We start from the raw sequence: 15742 nt of genomic DNA, 5'->3' as shown, positions 1-15742 counted from the left end.
TTTACCTTTCTGCCGGTGTGAGATAAAAAAAAGTCATGTTGCCCACATGAAGTTACTAGCATGCAAAGAGTAACTTTCTAGAATAACCTTTTGCGCTAAGGTTATTATGCCTGCTATTTAGGGAACCCATCTAATGTGGACTAGGCGATGTAATTTGTTTTCGCGAAATAGAGCCGCAAAAAAACGTAATTTAATGTGAAAAGGCAAAACCGTCAGTCAAATGCCTAGAATCTAACGATCTAGAATAACAAATCAAGAAAGTTAAACGTTACTAATATCGGAAACTCGAAATCAAAATTAACGCCTTGTCCATATTTAAGTAGGCTAATTCCCTAAAATGACAGACATTTTAACCTTACCAAATGGAAGACATTCGCTGATCGTTACGTGTACCACGGGTTGAACAGTAAAAATGCGGCTGTTTCAACCCTCACAATGGAAAAGCTTCGTCGTGTATAGTCAGGTTCTGTTGTTTACGACTCGACGTTTACATTTAATCTAAAACGTGAGCAACTGTGGAACAGCTGATTTTACATTAGAGCCATAAACTGGGTATGACGCAATTCAAACTAACTGTTTGGTTGAACTTATATTTAGTTTGGTTGAACTTATATTGTACAGGGTTGTCCAGAAAACCTATCCATACTTCAAACTATAAAAAAGCGACAAAATTTATAAACAATCAAAACATTTATTGTCTCATCTCAAAGTCAAAAGGTTACTTGAAATATATATGTTTAAAAGATCACATCCTGTAGATGGCGCCCTCGAGTCACAGATTCCCCATTTCTAACGAAATCTTCCACAATAAATGTATTGTGTTTCGCCAGTCAAGGCCATTTTACATATAGATACAAAAAAAAAATTAAATTTGCACAAAACAGTATTTACTTATAAAAACTAAAACCTGAAACACAACTGGTAATTCCTTTGATACAATATATTAATTCAACCTCCTGTCAGAATACTACAGCTTTGGTACAGTAACAATTTAAAATGTGGTAGGTTTTTCTGGACCACCCTGTATATTTGATAGAGGGGCGTTCTAAGTGACGCTTCTTTTATACCCAAATCTCAGGTTGGGGGACTAATTTGCGAACCAACCAAAATTTATTAAGTTGGTTAGATTGGTTATAATTGATGAACGAACGACCAGTTTCAAACTATAGAAGCAGATGCCACTTGCGTGCTGCAAGTCGATAATTAAAAAGGTTGCTTTTCAAGTGGATTGCTTTTCAAGTGGATTGCTTATTTTAAATATACAAGCTCGACTGCTGACAACAGAGAGATAATCACTAGAAAACTATAATTATCGTGTAACGCTATATGGGTGAGATTAGCACTGCTTCGACACAGAATGCGAAGACGATAAATCTGTCACACAATCACAGACGTCATAGCACGTAATTACTAAAGCAACTATATAGCTGGTAAAACAAAATACTATACAAAGTTCTCTTAGTTTCGAAAAACAGACAAAAATCCAGAAGAACGAAAATATATATTTTAATAAACAAGATTGTAATCGCATTAAAATTTAGACGTAAGGACAAATGGGGCGAATTTCGTAAACACAAAAAATTTTAATAAGTAAAGCGATTCGTTTTGGCAAACAAAGTCAAAGATCACACATTAGGTCAAAATTATTGCCCTAATAACAAGGAAAGGTCTAAGTTCCGTTATGTAACAAATTTGACTAAGGTGTGATGCAAATACTGAAGCAACACAGCGATTAAGTAACCATATACATTACAGTGATTACACCAAACCTGTCTTTAAAGAATATTTAAGTTAATTATTTTTTACATAGTCCAACGTTAGGCAGAATTTATTTCTGTAAATCTGTAATGCGATAGGCTACTCCATTTTATATTTCTGCAAACTGTAAAAATATTTAATTTATAACTTGGTAATCTTAAAATAGCTTTTATGAAAAAACAATCAAGGAACAATTATATAATGTTTAAATGCCGTACTTTTCAAATATATTCACCAATTCTGGAGGAGCGATATTTCCTCCAGTTAACACAACTACGATTATACCTTTGGGGTCAGGAACTTTATTAAACAAGAGAGCTCCAAAAGCAGCTGCTCCAGATGGCTCGACAACTAGACCACGTTGATACAAAATACGCGTGGACGCCACGATTTCTTCATCCTTAACAGTTATGACGCCAGTGGCAAATTCTCTAACGTGTTTGAAACAGAATTTTCCAGTGAACGGAGGTGCTAACCCGGAGGCAATACTGCACGCCGTAGCTAGAGATGCAGGTTGGTTGGTGTGTAAGCTTCTCTCCATCGTATTTGCTAATAAAAATACCGTTTTTATGTTACTTGGAAGACCTAAAACTCATCGTTAAATAGATATTGTGTTAGTAATGTTTGTAGGTCTAAATGTTTGACTTTTACACCTGTTTCGGGTTCCACGGCGTAAATACGACAATTTAGACAACCGCGTAGTTTTAAAGCAGCAGATATTCCCGACACAAGTCCTCCTCCTCCACAGCAAACCAAAACTATGTCTGGAGTGACCTCATCCAAGATTTCCAATCCAATGCTAATTTTTATTATTGAGCAATAACATTAATATATGTATTCTAGTTTCGTCATGTCTTACTTTAGAATAACATTGCCATATTTACAGCCATCGTTATACAACAACTACGAAAAAGAAGTTGACTGAAAACAATACTATTAATTCCAGTGAAATAATAAAAAATCAAATAAATTATAACAGAAGATTTAGCCTACTTTATTCGATTACAAAAAATAAGAAAAACAACCGTATTTTCCACCCATTTCATCGAAAGAAAGCAACACACCATGGGGTTGTATTTACTAAATACTTAATTAAAAAACTATGGGGTCACTTTGGAGGGCTATTCAACTATTTTCCTCTCAATTCCTGTTTGTGGTCGGTCTACTGTTGAACTTCAAATGTTGATTTAATCGGTTTCCCAGGATTGACTTTTTAGTTGATAAACTTTATAGTTTATTCGAGACCAATTCAAAGCTACTACAACAGGCAGACGATATAAACTTTTGTCAATCAGGTTTTTTTTAAGGTTTGGTTTGGGTGACCGCTAAGTAGTTTTAAGAGACCGCAAATGTTTCATTTAAATACCAAAAAGTTGCAAGTCCAAAATTTGGGAAACCGCTGGAGAAATTTGGGGGACCGCTTCGGTCCCCCAAAACACCTTAAAAAAACCTGGTCACAATGATGTATTAGACAAAATATTTTATCAAAGGCCTCAACACCTATTTCGTTCTAAATCAGCTAAAAATCCTTTAAATGCGATTAGTTTGAGGTAGCCCTTTTACATAGTTCTTCTTGGCAGTTTGGAGCACAAGGCCATGCTCCCTTTCAAACTATATTTTTTAGCAACTTATGCAATTTTTTTCGCGGTATGTTACAGTTTCGTATCATGTTGCGCCACTCTTCAACTTTACAAAGTGTAATTGTTTTTTAAATAGATTTTAAATTTCATTATATCGATCAATATACAAACCTGTTTACGTTTCAATTGAAAGTTTTGTTAAACCAAATATGGGGATTTTATTACTTTCCGCGATTAAACTGGGTTTCATTTGCACACGAGATTGCAAGAACAACGGGTGCTTTAAGACTAATTGCTGAATGACGTAACTTTGCTACGTCATTTCTGAATTTTTTATAGCGAACCCCCAATTTAAATTTATTCTAGTTTTATTCATTGTGAAAAATTATTATTAAAAGTAAAATTAATAGATACCTTACCTTACATTATTAGCAGATAACAACTAGGGTATTCCATGAAATTTAGTTTTTATTTGTGATATATTTTATTTAAAATATGATATAAATTGCGTTGATTTTACCAATGATAACCTACGTATTTAAAAGATACAGTTAATCACCTAGAATATCCAGCGATTATATTTATATCATCGAATGGTGGAAGAAATAGCATGTTTTCCTTTTTTATTAATTCTTCAACTTTTGTCATTAGGTCTGCTGATGGAACTCGAATTACCTCGCACCCGAAACTCTATTAAAAAAAACTTGTTTTACAACAAAATGTTGCTTTAAAAATTTGCGACAAACGGATAAAATAATATGAAAATCTGCCTGAATTAATAAAGTGTAATAAACATATTTCATCAAGCTGTGACTACTTAATCACTATTACATATTATGTTTAGTCATGTCCTTTTAAGATCGCTTTTGTGTTATTATAGCTGATCATTTAAAAAATGAAATTGTGATAATTTAACATGTAACCAAAAAGTAATGTAATGGTTAGAGCAGGGGTTATCAACACGTCGATTATTATGTGTTACTAAAAATAACGTTCTTCAAGCAATATTCATCAGAATAGAACGAAAAACATTCTCAAACAGCACAAGTAGCATACTTATAGTAGGTGTTGGCACGAAGACTTATCAAGTTGATCAATATGCTTTAATATACCGGTTACCTCATAACCGTAAGTGTCGCATGCATGTTGAACATTAAAATTGCCCATTGTTGTGTCCAGGAAAGCCCAATGAAGCGAATTACGACGTTACAAACTTCATCGCTGGCTTGAAATATAATTAGGCTACCGCTCACAATAATTAATAAGTGGAAATTTATTTACAGTATAAGAGTCACAGAAAATATGGTGCAATGTGACGTTTGTTCCTGTGACTTTATTACTGAACTGGTCGATTATGAGACTTTTTCTTATCCTTTTTCTATGTTACAACATTCTACAGTCAGAGGGTGGTTTGCCGTTTTGGGCAAATTTTCTAATGTTTTTTGCAATATAGCTAGTGTTTTTTAAGTAAAAAAGTTTTATATTTTGCGAGTCATGCGTTCATGTTACGGGGTTTATAATGCAGCTTTGCAGCGATTGACTAATACTTGCCAAATTAAACCAAAACATTTTTCCGCGCCTCGCCCGATTAAGACTATGTTACGACGTAACTAAGGGGCCTTTATTATTTGAGGGGGCGGATGCTATATTCAAATTCTTTGGCCAGCCTAGATTTTTTAACGCAAATTTTGATTGCGTAGAACCTTTTATTACGAGCGATGCCTTTGTTTAATTATTTTTTGCAGTTGCGAAATTGTGTACAACAAACGATTTAACGACATATCAAATCGTTAGTATTTGGCGTTTAAAAAAAATTACCGCCGACAAATTAGGTCTGATAACGGCAACGTTTTTTTTAATTGTTTCCCCTAAACATAGATAGCATAATTTGGTCAAACAAAAGTAGTTTCCAAACCAAAAAACTAACAAGAGTAGCCTAAAAACTCGTAAATCGCAAAAAAAATTTTTTTGCAGTTACGTAATTACGAATGTGGATTTTGTATAATTATAAAATATGGACGGTATAAAACAGAATGCGGAAAGCCAAGGAATAATAACATCACTTGATAAAAGGTTAAATTTTATAGTTAGAGCGCGCGATACCACTGCATCAAGCTTCTTTCCCGAATTCCCGAACTTTTCTTAAAATTGTGGCTGCTGGACCAGTTGCAATTATTTTGAGATTTCGCGGCCTAATAAAATTCAAGCCTAATAAAATACATTTAACGGCCTAAATTTCATGGGTCAGTTGACCCATGTTTCTTGTAGTGCACTAGTGCACTCACGATTCTTTCTAATGTAACAATATTCTAAATAAAGCGAACGATTCGCTGAAAGAAGGTAGTGCTTTGTTATTTTACAAAGAAATATCATAAAACACGTTACATTATCGAATAATAGAACACAACTAAAAACTAACAATGATGACAGATGATGTTTATAACATACTCTAATGCACTGCTTTTCAACCAGGTGTATTGTACACCCCAGGGTGTACTAGAATTGTTAAAGGGTGTACCACATTGATGGGGTGTACAAGATACCGCATTACAATAAGCCATGATCAGGTATCATAAGAAATAAACAGGTTTATTACCAGACTCACCGGAGTGTACAATACATGGCACTAGAATAGATGTATTTATAGATGCGTACATAGCTTGTAACAGACTATTCTATTTGTGACATCATAACCAAATATTTCTCTTGATAATCGTTATTCTGAGGCACTAACTAGTTCTTCATACCGGTTAACAGTATTTTTGTAGTACAACATGGTTCTATAAGTTCCGTGCATTGCGTGGACTAGGATGTACAAGTTATTCAGTAAAAGTGAAAGTGTACACTGTTGCAAAAAAAGTTGACAACCACGGCTCTAATGTTTATAAACAGTCGCTTAAGCCTTATGTTTAAAAACTTAAAGACTAATTCTTATTGCAGGCCCTCTGAAACTGCTGTACGGAACCCAGTTTGGGAACCGCTGATCTAATGGAAAGACCTTTGCAACATAATGAATAAATAAAGCCAAATAAATGTGAACGAAACAGATTTCTCGATTTGCGTAATTGACATCACTTTACCTGAATAAACGTTTGGCGACTTATTGGTGCAGTGTGTGGTATCACAACGGTTCCTTTAATACCACGGTGTTGACATGCAATGGCAAATGCTTTTCCATAATTCCCAGCTGACATCGTAACTAAACGTTGCACCCCATCTTGCACAAGCGCGGATATGTGTTCCATTTGCACAGCGACACCCCGCGACTTGAATGAGCCTATAAAGTAAAACAAAGCAGAAACAAACATAACATCGTTTAACGGTAAAAGATATATATAAATTAAACGTCGGCCACAATCTCGTCTTTGGTAAGATTATTATTGCGGAATAAACTCAAAAATATACTTTATTGGCCTAAACATAACTCGTCGTATTGCGTTTAAAGAAATATGATTAAAAAAATACGGAGCGAGACAGTTTTTATTACACAAGAAGATAAGCGTAACCTTATAAACCAGACCATGACAAAAGACAGGCAATTTAATTTGACACGCGGCTAATTTTTTGATTTAAGGCACATAGGTTTGATTAAGCATAAACACTTTGTTTTACAAGGGGCGATATGTTTTTTCCGTTTATACAAAAAGTAAATGTAATTTTTTATTTCCTTTAGAGGTTTTTGTCAAACTAAAGCCCCATACACAGCATGCCAGTTTCAAGACGAAATTTGGCTACATAAATGCATTTTTGGTAAAAAAACTCCGTCTTAAATTGACCAAAATGTTCGAAATTTTTTCATTTCGCAGAGTAGGTTTTGCGAAATTTTTGTACATGCCTGATCCCTCAGAATATAACGAGTTATAGTTGAGACTCGTGGACTATTTTTGGGGTTGCTTTAAAAAACGATTCTTATGTCTATTCTGTTGTGCAATCAAGAGTAAACTTTGGACCTGATTAGAAGGAAGAACAATCAGTGAATTTAATAAAAGGGCTTATCTTGTCTATTTAAATAAAATTGGGTTACCAAGAAAAGCCCACCTGTGCGAACTTGGCGCGCTGGAATAGGTTTTGGGCAATATCTCCGAAAGTTGTGACAATACAGAGTTGAAATTTTTACACAGTCCTTGTATTGGTTACATCTTTCGCTAAAAGTGTGATTGCTGGAAAGATGTAACCAATACAAGGACTGTGTAAAAATTTCAACTCTCGCGCAGGTGAAAAGCCCTGGGCATCACAAATCAATTGTAAACATTGAGTAGAAACTTTAGCCAATGTATAAACACTAAAAAAGCTTTCCATGGTGTGGCAAGAACCAAAAGTTCATTTAAAAAACTGTTACCACATACAGTGATTGCAACAGTATAATATATCAGAACCATGCAAAGTAAATAACTTAAGCAAATTTAAAATTGACACGAAGACCAGAAAGAAAGAAATCTGAGTGCTTCAGATTTAGTCTACATGTGTCCATAACGACAACCGCATCTCCCTTGTTGGTAAGTATGGTGACAATTATGTTGCTTGATTGCAGTTAGCGCTCTTTTCAAGCGAGGATATTGTGCCTAGTTGTTGCTTTTTCAAGACCTCGGCGTTCGCCCGCATCCGAAGGCAGCTTTATGTATTTTTATGGTATCCAGTGGCTGTGATGTTTAGTTGTAGTGGGAACGTCTCACTCGTCCACTGTGTGTCTCATTCTGGTTCCGTTGTTGACGCTGGTGAAAGGACTCGCAAAGTCTATGGCGACTAAGGACAGCTTGTAGGTCGTTGCAAATGCACACCTTTATTTTGTACTTTGCATTGATGGTCAAAATCTCAGGCCCTTTAAAAATCTTGATGTTTTTTCTGCCGAGTGGAAATGTTGAGGCAGGTTGACCAATTGCCATATTCTGTTGTTTTATGTTCGTCGTCGAGTTTCTTGTGGCCTAAAATTTGCGCAGTTTTGTTCTTATTTTCAGAGAGATACTAAGTGTGCCGATGTATCTAGGGCTTTCAATAACTGTGTTCGTTTGACCGCAACGGTTTTTGATCTGCAGGCCTTCTTTGGATAATGTTTAATTCCATGCATCTAAATAGAAAGTATATGTCTGATCTTGTTTGCGCCAATCTTGTGATGCTTTGATACCTTCCACTCTTCTCGGATATTTGTCGTGCCTCACCTCACACTATAACAATTTTGGTTGATTTTTTTTTCACTAAAAACCAGCAGTTTGTCTTTACAACACGACTTGATTTATCGGGGGTGATAACAGAAACTTCATTTTCAGAAGAGTCTACTGCTTAAAGTTCTCAGTAAAACTCATCGTTAACGTTGTTAGTAGACTTACTTTACCCAAAAAGTCAAAAAAAATGCTCAATTATTGATTAAGTGAAACAAGTCAGTATAGGCATCAAAAGCGGTGCAGACCTATTTTGAAGTCATGCCCCTTTTTACAAATTATATTTTCTACAAATTATATTTTTTGGGGTATTTGTCAAGCTGAGCCAATTAAAAAAATTATAGGCCACACCAACTTTTAAGATAAATTGCAATCATCACATGGCCCACAACTACATGATAACACTAAGCTATTCAAAAGTAACCCGCAGCCCACTAAAAATGGTTCTGTGGCCACATTTGGGCCGCGGCCCACAGTTTGCCGACCACTGGATTAGAGCTATGTTCTGCAGTAATTTGGGCAGCACAAAAACACAACTGATTCACTGACAAATTGTCAATATCACATATGTTTGACTGCTGTTGTGCTTGCTACTTCTCTTGTTAAATTTTAAGTTTATATTGTTTTTTAGAGGGGGTGGACCGAATTGTGAACATAAAAAAACCCCTCATTTTCTGTCTGTCATTAATGACATCATAAAATAGGAATTACCCTGATGAGAAACAGCCAATTAACAGCCAGTGAAAGCGAACAAAGCCAGCTGTGAAACTACTTTTATAAACATTCACTTTAGTTAAAAAGCTAAACCAAGACCGCAAAATATGTGTGATATTTGTATATACCCAAAATTCCACCATTACCAACTGTACCTAACTTGAAGTGTTTAGTGAAAAAAGGAAGGCTTGATTTAGTTTTGTAAAATGTTCACTGTTTATTTTTTATTTTGTGTACATGAACTCCTGTTGTATTGCTAACTTCTTTCTGTGCACGGAATAAACTTTTCTATTCACTAATGCGTTGAACTTGTCGATCAGCCAATCTGAATGAATAGAGAAAGGTGCTCTATGGAGAAAAAACATTCTATATCTACTGTCGACCAAGGTGCAAACATGAGATAAAAGCGATTTATGTTTAATTTTGGTTACAGTTTAGCTTAAAATGCTTGACCCAATTATGTGTGAAACACTACGGCTATGATAACCTCCCCCTGGATAAGCCACTGCCAAATCATGTCTTACAAGAAATTAATTTTAAATGAACTACTGAATAAGAGCACATTTTAAATTAAGCACCCTGATACCAACCCAACCCTGTATGATGAAATACCTGTTTTTGAAGTGTGTACACATTTCCGCTTGCGCCATGGGGCCGGCACAAACTAATCTTTACAATTGTCCCTAAACTTATTTTGTTTTTTCCAAACCATATTTAGAACAATAAACAGTAAATTATTGTACCTGAAATCTGCATGTTCTCAAGTTTCAGGTGAACCTGTGACCTTTCTAAGATAGCAGCTATATGGTTGAAGTTTCTTTTTTCAGCAGCATCACAAACTTTCAGTTGTAGTCGCATATGGTCAGGGATTGTAAGCATCCCTAGTCTCTCGACATTTTTCACCAACGGTGTGCAAATACATTCGTTAGACTTGCAAACAGTTTCAAATGCCATTTCCATCAATTTCTCATCCAGTAGGTCATCGTTTTTTGGGGTTTCTAATCAAATCAATAGGAAATAACTTTGTTGTAGCCTATACACTATTTTTTCTAGTCTTAAACAAAATAGGAGCAAAGTATTACCCTGTTCCATCATTGAGGAGGTCAGACCAACGCAGACTACACAAACATATATTTTATATTTTATAGAAAACTTGCCTAAACAAAAACAAGATATTTCCAGGGCATTTAGCTGCATTTTCTCTATTAAAACAAAGCAACACTTTTTTTCCTTTTTGCCAAAATGCACAGGACACTACAATTCATCAATACTAATCGCAAAATATAATAAAAAACAATAAATATGACAATATCTCTGTTCACATACCATATAACAAGTGAAAATCAACAACAGTAAAACTTTGTGTTAGGTAGCGCCTCATTATAATGGGAATGTTAATAAATTTTTTTTTTTGTATTACTCAAGGCTTTTTTATACTGAAAGAGAAAAATGTACATCCCGGTTGGCAAATCACCAGATGACCGTCCCATCTTGTTCCGGTTTCTCCTTTTCAAACTCGCTAGGCATTATTGTTGGTTTAATGCAAGACCGAATAAACCGGATCGTCTGTTGGTAGATGGAGCTATGTCGGCTGGATGGTTTGCAAATTGTTAAGTGGTTGGTGTCAGCAAGCATGAATTCTCCTACTCCAGGATCTGAAAATCATGAAAATGTTGTTAAGTAAGATTGTAACATAGTCTTGAAGAAATTAAAAAAGCCGAACACAAGAGAATTTTGCTAAAAATTTAACAATTGTTCAGAATGAAAAAAAAAACTCTCAAAATGTATTTGGCCCTCAAAATGTAGTTAAACATAATTCAAATTATTTTTGGCATCCTGGCTGAATAAATTTCGAAATAGTCCAATGCCTTTTAACATGTCAAAGTTTTACGGTTAAATTTTGGTCATATGCCTTATGGTGCCCATCTTGCCATAATGTACAGCAATGGTTCTCAAGCTTTTTGAGCTTGCAACAAACCCAAAAAACTGCAAATACTTAGCAGCAAATTTTTAATAAAATAACAATATAGTATATTTACCATCGCCCTTTCTTACAACATTTTATATGTAATCTTAATATTGTCAATTTTGTAAGGGATTGTGAGTATTCAAGTCAGAAGTGCTTGTGTTTATATCTATTTGTAATACAAACAACCTATTTCCATGATCACGTAACAATTTCTCAAGGCACACAGATTGAGAATCACTGGTCTACAGCCTCAGTAATGTTATTTAGCTTTATTATCATCAGGGCAATTATTTTTTGACCAAAAAATATATTTTCTTAACAAGTTTTGACCGATTAGAAACATATTGATTTAAACAATCTATTGTTGTTTGAAGTACTGCATTAGTGTCTAAGCATCGTCAACCACAGGTTTTAGATGTTTTACAAACGTAAATCAGGTATTTTTTTGAGTTCATAACTCGCAAATGTTTGGTTGATATTTTTGTCAGTTGAAAAAAAAACAAGACGCTGGTTATTTTAGAAAAACGTTGTGTAAACAGTTGAAATACAACAGAAAAATTTCAGAAAAACAATAAAGACCCAGTTATCAAAATAGGAAATTAAATAACTGCAAATCACAAGCTAAAAAATACAGCAAATACTGTTCAATAACTTTGTTCAAATCAGAGAATAAATAACCTAAAAGTCTTCCGTGTTTTGCACTGTAAGGAAACAGTCAACTTAAAAGTCTTTCATATTTTGTACTGAAGGGCTAGATCACAGTTGTTCAACACATATTTTTGTGTATCTTTCATTGAATGATATGGTACTGTAGATACCCTTAGTATGAAGTTGTCTGTACTAGCAGAATATAGCAAGCATTGGCGTCAGGATTGTTTGTTGCCTCGCTTCCCTCAGAGCCTGCATAGCTAAGTTGGTAGAGCAACGGTCCCGGTATGGCCGGAGGTGGTAAGTTAGAACCTCCCTGCATGCTAGTTGTTATCATCCTGCCTTGCTTGCACCATTGATCCACAGAATCAGTCAGATGGGTCTCAGTGTAATGGTTTTGCTCTGTTTAGGGCAGAGGTGTCCAACACGTGGCATGCATGCCAAACGTGACACTCACGACCTAATAAAAAAAGGCCCGCAAGCAGTCCAAAATACTAAAATTGTTATTTAGCCAATTGTCAAAAAACACTAAATTTGTTGTTCAGCTAATTGTTACAAAAATACTAAGTTTGCTATACAGTAAATTACCATTGTTTATTTACAACATAAAACAATCGCGGCAATTATGATAATTTTCTGATATTATAACATTATACTGTATTCACATAATTAGGCCATATAGCTTGGTGTGAAGAAGCAATAAGTCAGATTACCAACTGACACTTAGATGCAGTTATGCGTATCCTTATCCCTGGCTTAATCAGTCTAATAGGACAAAATATAATTAGCGTGGACATAATTGAATTTAACATCTTAAACTGGGTTACAAAACATGATAAGATGAGGTTTCAGTAAACTTACATAGGGGTGATAATATGCAATAGTTATATTGAGAACACAGCTTTATGTATTTTAGTTTGTTGTATAACACAAAATCAGGTAGATTTAGCAATTTATCGCACTTATGGCCCCCCTTTTAAAAAATCGCAACAACCAAATCTTAGTGGTGCCTGAACTGTACTACTATATTAAAGTTTTGGTATAGATATTTTAATAGTTTAATTTGTCACTTGGTGATGATCTTGCTTTTAGGCCGTCCCCTGCTTTATTTAAAAATGCAAAAGTGCAAAAGTAAAAACAGATATTTATTAAAATATATTAATTTTTTTTTTGCAAGCTTTAATAAACATTTCATTATACACACCTCAAGTATTTCTCTTACATCTTTTCTATGTGACAACAGGCAAGCCATGGCATTTTTTGTTGTTTCAGCCTTTTTGATTAAAAGGCATTAAATAAACTGTTTTCAGGGCCAACTGTGTTTTGCCAAACAACTGCTTCCATACTGCTCCTATCACCAACTCATATTTATGATAGCGATATGCAAGGTAAAAGACGTTTTTGGTGCTAAACTCTTCCAACAGGGGGCAGTACCACATGTTTAGCCACAGTTAGAAGCTGTGGTGTCAAATACTAGCTTTGGAACAGGATCTAAACCTTCTTCTTAATCACGAAAAACAAAACAAAAGTGTGATGTCAAAGTGTATGTTTTTATTAGACAGAAGTGTATGATTTTATTCGACTACAAACAATGTCCGATAAACACTCTTGCAATATTGGGATACATTAAGTTCCTTTTCTTGTTATAGACTTGGTGCTACACACAGCGCTCGATGGATAAGTCGCGTTCTATACTGCCCAAAGATGTTTATGTGGATGAAACAGATGGGCTATGAAGATTGTAGAGTATTTAAAATATGATACCCGGTAACGTGTTAAATAAGACACCAAGAAACTGTAGTGTTTTATATGTTCAGTTCACACTACCATCGACAAAGAAAAAAATACAACATTGACAAGAAAAATGTTAAATTGGCGGACTCTTGAGAGAACTCTGAACCAGAATATGTTGGTCCTGTCCGATTACCTTCCAAACTGGAGACTAAAGCTTAGCAAATGTGGGGCAGCAATGCTCACACCCATCTTATCGACAAGTGCCTCAATGACGCCATGCACATTGTCACTGGCTGCCTACGCCCCACGCCAGTCGACGGTCTTCCTATTCTGGCAGGCATCCAGCCAGCTGAGCTTCGCCGCAGAGGAGCCACATTACGTTTAGGTCGCCGCGGCCTCATGGAGCAATCTTCTCCATCTCAAAATTACAAGACCGGCTAACATCAGTCAAAGGCTACAATCGAGACACCCCTTTGTACCGGCTGCACTATCATTACTGCAAGAAAGTGAAAGCTTTGGTATATCTGAATGGATGGCTAAATGGAACGAGGAGTGGGGGAGAGCAAGATTACCCCCTCCACCCAAAAAAACCTCAAAAGCAGGCTTCAAGAGACCTACGAATCCAATGCTATTTCCATACATGGATTCAGCACCATCAGTTGTGATTCTGCATAAGCTGGATAAATCTAGTCCAATAGATAAGACAGTGCTTCACAAAATTACCGTCAAAATACGGTTCTGCGCTATTCTCTGTGCAATTAAGTAGCTATGAACTGCATTTCTGCTATCGCTGTGCACTATTGAAAGCTAGCTTTTTAATTTTTTGTGGAATTGCCTAACTTTCAGCTTTCTGTAATGTCCATCTAGCTTTCCATGAACACCTTCAGAATGCTTTTTCTCATAGTGTAGGTTGTAGTGAAGATACGAATAAAATTCACAGAAAGGGCGAAAACTTTGTGTGGTTACTTTGTTAAACTTGGCATTTTGATGAACCGCATAAAATTATTACAGTTAAAACCCAATGGTATAACCTACATATTACAGGTTCTCCTTTTCCTGAAAGCATTAACAAATGTGGGACGGAAATATTAAACCATCACCCCAGGCTTCACAATGATAAGGGGTTAGTGTGCCAGAGGAGTTATTTGAACGTTTAATTTTTGTGTAAAATGAATCTTTAAATTTGTAAAATGCACAAACCTGCGGATTCTGGGGGAACAATTAGTATTTTAATATTCAATCCATGTCCTATGTTAGTAGTTTGCATCTCGCCAAAACTTAGTACTTTTATTTTCATTTTTTCTGCGATACGTTGCAATGTGTCATTCATCACAGCTAGCTTGGGAGAATCTATCAAAAAAACACAACAGGTAAATTGTACAAATTGACAAAATACAAGAAATAACATTGTTTAACAAAATACCAATAAAAATGACTAACAGATACATAAAGCTTTTTGTCAAACACCTACTGCGACTTAATTCCATCACTTCAACCGATGGAAAAAGGATTTTTCTAATTTTTCTTGAATAGTTAGCTAGCTGTGAACCAAAGTGGGGAGTACTGAAGAAAACAATTCCTCTGTAACAATAGGATATTTGGTCACCAAATAGATAGGAAACAATATATCATAATGATCATTTAAATTAATTTTGTAGGGAGAAAAAATCTGTAAATCTGTTATTTTTCTTGTAATGTTTTTGTCCAAAAAACATCATTATTCTCTTATTAAAACTTATGCGTAATAGATACAGTAATATAGTATCTCAGTGGTTCATTGCAGCCTTTAAGCCAAGGGTCTCAAACACGCGGAGATAATTTTGTGCGGCCCGTATATTTTCAAGTATTTGACAATATCCAAGTGCCACATATATTTTTTCAGATTTAAAAAGTTAAAATTCCCTCTAAAAATGCCCCCAAAAACTGAAACTAATCATCAAACTTCACTATCACATCTCCTTCCAACACTACCATTTATGCGGTAAAAGATCTACTATTACGTCACATTGCCTATTCACATCTGTAAAGTTGTCACAATAACGTTGTAAATTGCTCCAGTCAGGTCAGGTGTTAGTGGATTGGTCATACTGTTCAAATGGATTGTCGAGGTGTAACCTAGCCTACTATTGAATTAATTGCTATAGTTTAAAAAGCAACCTTGTCTTCTGCTTTTAAAATGAGTA

At 35.2% G+C, this 15742-nt stretch overlaps 2 protein-coding genes across 2 annotated transcripts in view; both read right to left on the bottom strand.

Annotated features, from left to right (window-relative positions):
- Positions 1–1605: 1605 nt before the first annotated feature.
- Positions 1606–10168, bottom strand: LOC146164329 (uncharacterized). The gene is made up of 5 exons (XM_083383228.1): positions 9952–10168; positions 6419–6615; positions 3898–4028; positions 2412–2557; positions 1606–2307 (listed from the first exon to the last, which is right to left on the bottom strand). Exons 1-5 carry the CDS (start codon positions 10166–10168, stop codon positions 1964–1966), a joined length of 1035 nt encoding a protein of 344 aa, XP_083239354.1. The 3' UTR covers positions 1606–1963.
- A 501-nt stretch (positions 10169–10669) lies between these two features.
- LOC146164327 (protein SERAC1-like) overlaps positions 10670–15742 on the bottom strand; it is a 37698-nt gene continuing 32625 nt past the window's right edge. The window contains exons 14-16 of the mRNA XM_083383227.1: positions 15031–15140; positions 14760–14909; positions 10670–10863 (exon numbers count right to left, since the gene is read on the bottom strand). Coding sequence (XP_083239353.1) covers positions 10679–10863; positions 14760–14909; positions 15031–15140 — 445 coding nt within the window. The 3' untranslated portion in view covers positions 10670–10678. The remainder of the gene's footprint in view (positions 10864–14759; positions 14910–15030; positions 15141–15742) is intronic.

Source organism: Ascidiella aspersa, chromosome 2 (assembly GCF_963924565.1).
Source record: "Ascidiella aspersa chromosome 2, kaAscAspe10.2, whole genome shotgun sequence".
Lineage (NCBI taxonomy): Eukaryota > Metazoa > Chordata > Ascidiacea > Phlebobranchia > Ascidiidae > Ascidiella > Ascidiella aspersa.
The sequence above is the reverse complement of the archived record's forward strand: the minus strand, read 5'-3'. Positions and strand labels throughout refer to the sequence as shown.